Below are 1,523 nucleotides of genomic sequence, written 5' to 3' on the forward strand. Positions count from 1 at the left end.
ATGCTGGATGTTGGATGTTGGATGCTGGATGTTGGATTTTAGATGTTGGATGTTGGATGAACCAGCTCCTGGTTCATAGAAACAGGAGCTGCTCATAAATACAGACATGCAGCCTCTGCTCACACTAAAGGCTTCAAACTGGACCCTTCAGAGAGACTTTCATGGGTAGAGTAGAAGAAGAGAACAAAATAGAGCTGATGGATAAACACAGGAGACATGAGCACTATGGAAATACACATAAAACATCCAGTAAGAGTTTAAAGTTACACGTTTACACACAAACAAAATGTCAGAATGTGTATTTACGTTTATAATGTGATTAATAATCTCACACGTGAGGAGGGAAAGATAAAAATGTGTTTATAGTGAAAATCAATCAACTAAAGGCACCTAGAGTGGCAATGCGCTTTAAAGAACTACTTTTCCCAGAAGCCTCCTCACTCTGCGCATGCGTAGTTGCATCATAACGACGTGAACCGCTGTGTTTTCAGTAGCAACCGTGTCTGGAATTAATAAAGTCGTTTTTAAAGGTAAGAAATGTTTTAAAATGAATCACGGAGATCCTTTAAATGAATTCATGGAATACCAAGACACATATATAATTATATGTAATCATTATCACGTGATAAGAGCGAGCTAGTTAGCCTTGTTTAGTGAGCTAGCTAACGTAGCTAACGTACGCCAGACTGCGTTTAAATTCTGCATCTTTCTTAGCGGAAGTGACGTTAACTAGTCCTTCAGACATTTAGCTGAAAACACTAAAGAATCATTCAAATGTTTAACTTCAGTTCGGCGCACATTCATCACAGCAGGCAGCACGTGTTTCAGTGAAATGTTTATAGAAGCAGCTCCTCTTATTGCTCCGATAGTTTAAACAGTGAAGATTAGAAGTTTAGATCATATTCAAATTAAATGCTCTTAGTTTGTCACTTGTATGCCGATACAAATATAGTTATGTGCTTTATAAAATATATTTAATTCAATTTAATTGAATACACTAGAAGACCCAAAAAGTCTTGAGTCTGGTCTCTTTCACCACGAGGATATTAGATTAAATCTACTAGATTTTGAAGGAGTTTGGTGTAACTTTTTATCTCCCACAACTACATTAATATTTATCATAATGTAAGTGTGGGACATATGTCCTGTTTGATGAAGACCTTTTCATTTACAGACTGAGACATGTCCACTCTACTGGATGAGACAGCAGCAGATGTTCCAGTCAGAGACTTCACCGTGAACCTCACAGCAGGTCTCCATGTTGTCTCCATGTTATCTCTATGTGTCTCCATGTTATCTCTATGTGTCTCCATGTTATCTCCATGTTATCTCTATGTGTCTCCATGTTATCTCTATGTGTCTCCATGTTATCTCTATGTGTCTCCATGTTATCTCTATGTGTCTCCATGTTGTCTCTATGTGTCTCTATGTTGTCTCTATGTTATCTCTATGTGTCTCTATGTTGTCTCTATGTGTCTATGTTGTCTCTGTGTCTCTATGTTGTCTCTATGTGTCTCTATGTT

At 37.6% G+C, this 1,523-nt stretch overlaps 1 protein-coding gene across 2 annotated transcripts in view; it reads left to right on the plus strand.

Moving 5' to 3' along the window:
- Positions 1-241: 241 nt before the first annotated feature.
- LOC116400985 (protein fantom-like) overlaps positions 242-1,523 on the plus strand; it is an 8,195-nt gene continuing 6,913 nt past the window's right edge. Inside the window, exons 1-2 of one of the 2 annotated variants that reach the window (XM_031879125.1) lie at positions 242-530; positions 1,175-1,252. In XM_031879125.1, the coding sequence (XP_031734985.1) occupies positions 1,183-1,252 (70 nt within the window). In that variant the 5' untranslated portion in view covers positions 242-530; positions 1,175-1,182. The remainder of the gene's footprint in view (positions 531-1,174; positions 1,253-1,523) is intronic. The other variant, XM_031879127.1, reaches the window with a different exon arrangement.

The sequence above is a fragment of the Anarrhichthys ocellatus genome, unplaced genomic scaffold (assembly GCF_004355925.1).
Source record: "Anarrhichthys ocellatus isolate YVR2014 unplaced genomic scaffold, GSC_Weel_1.0 scaffold229, whole genome shotgun sequence".
Lineage (NCBI taxonomy): Eukaryota > Metazoa > Chordata > Actinopteri > Perciformes > Anarhichadidae > Anarrhichthys > Anarrhichthys ocellatus.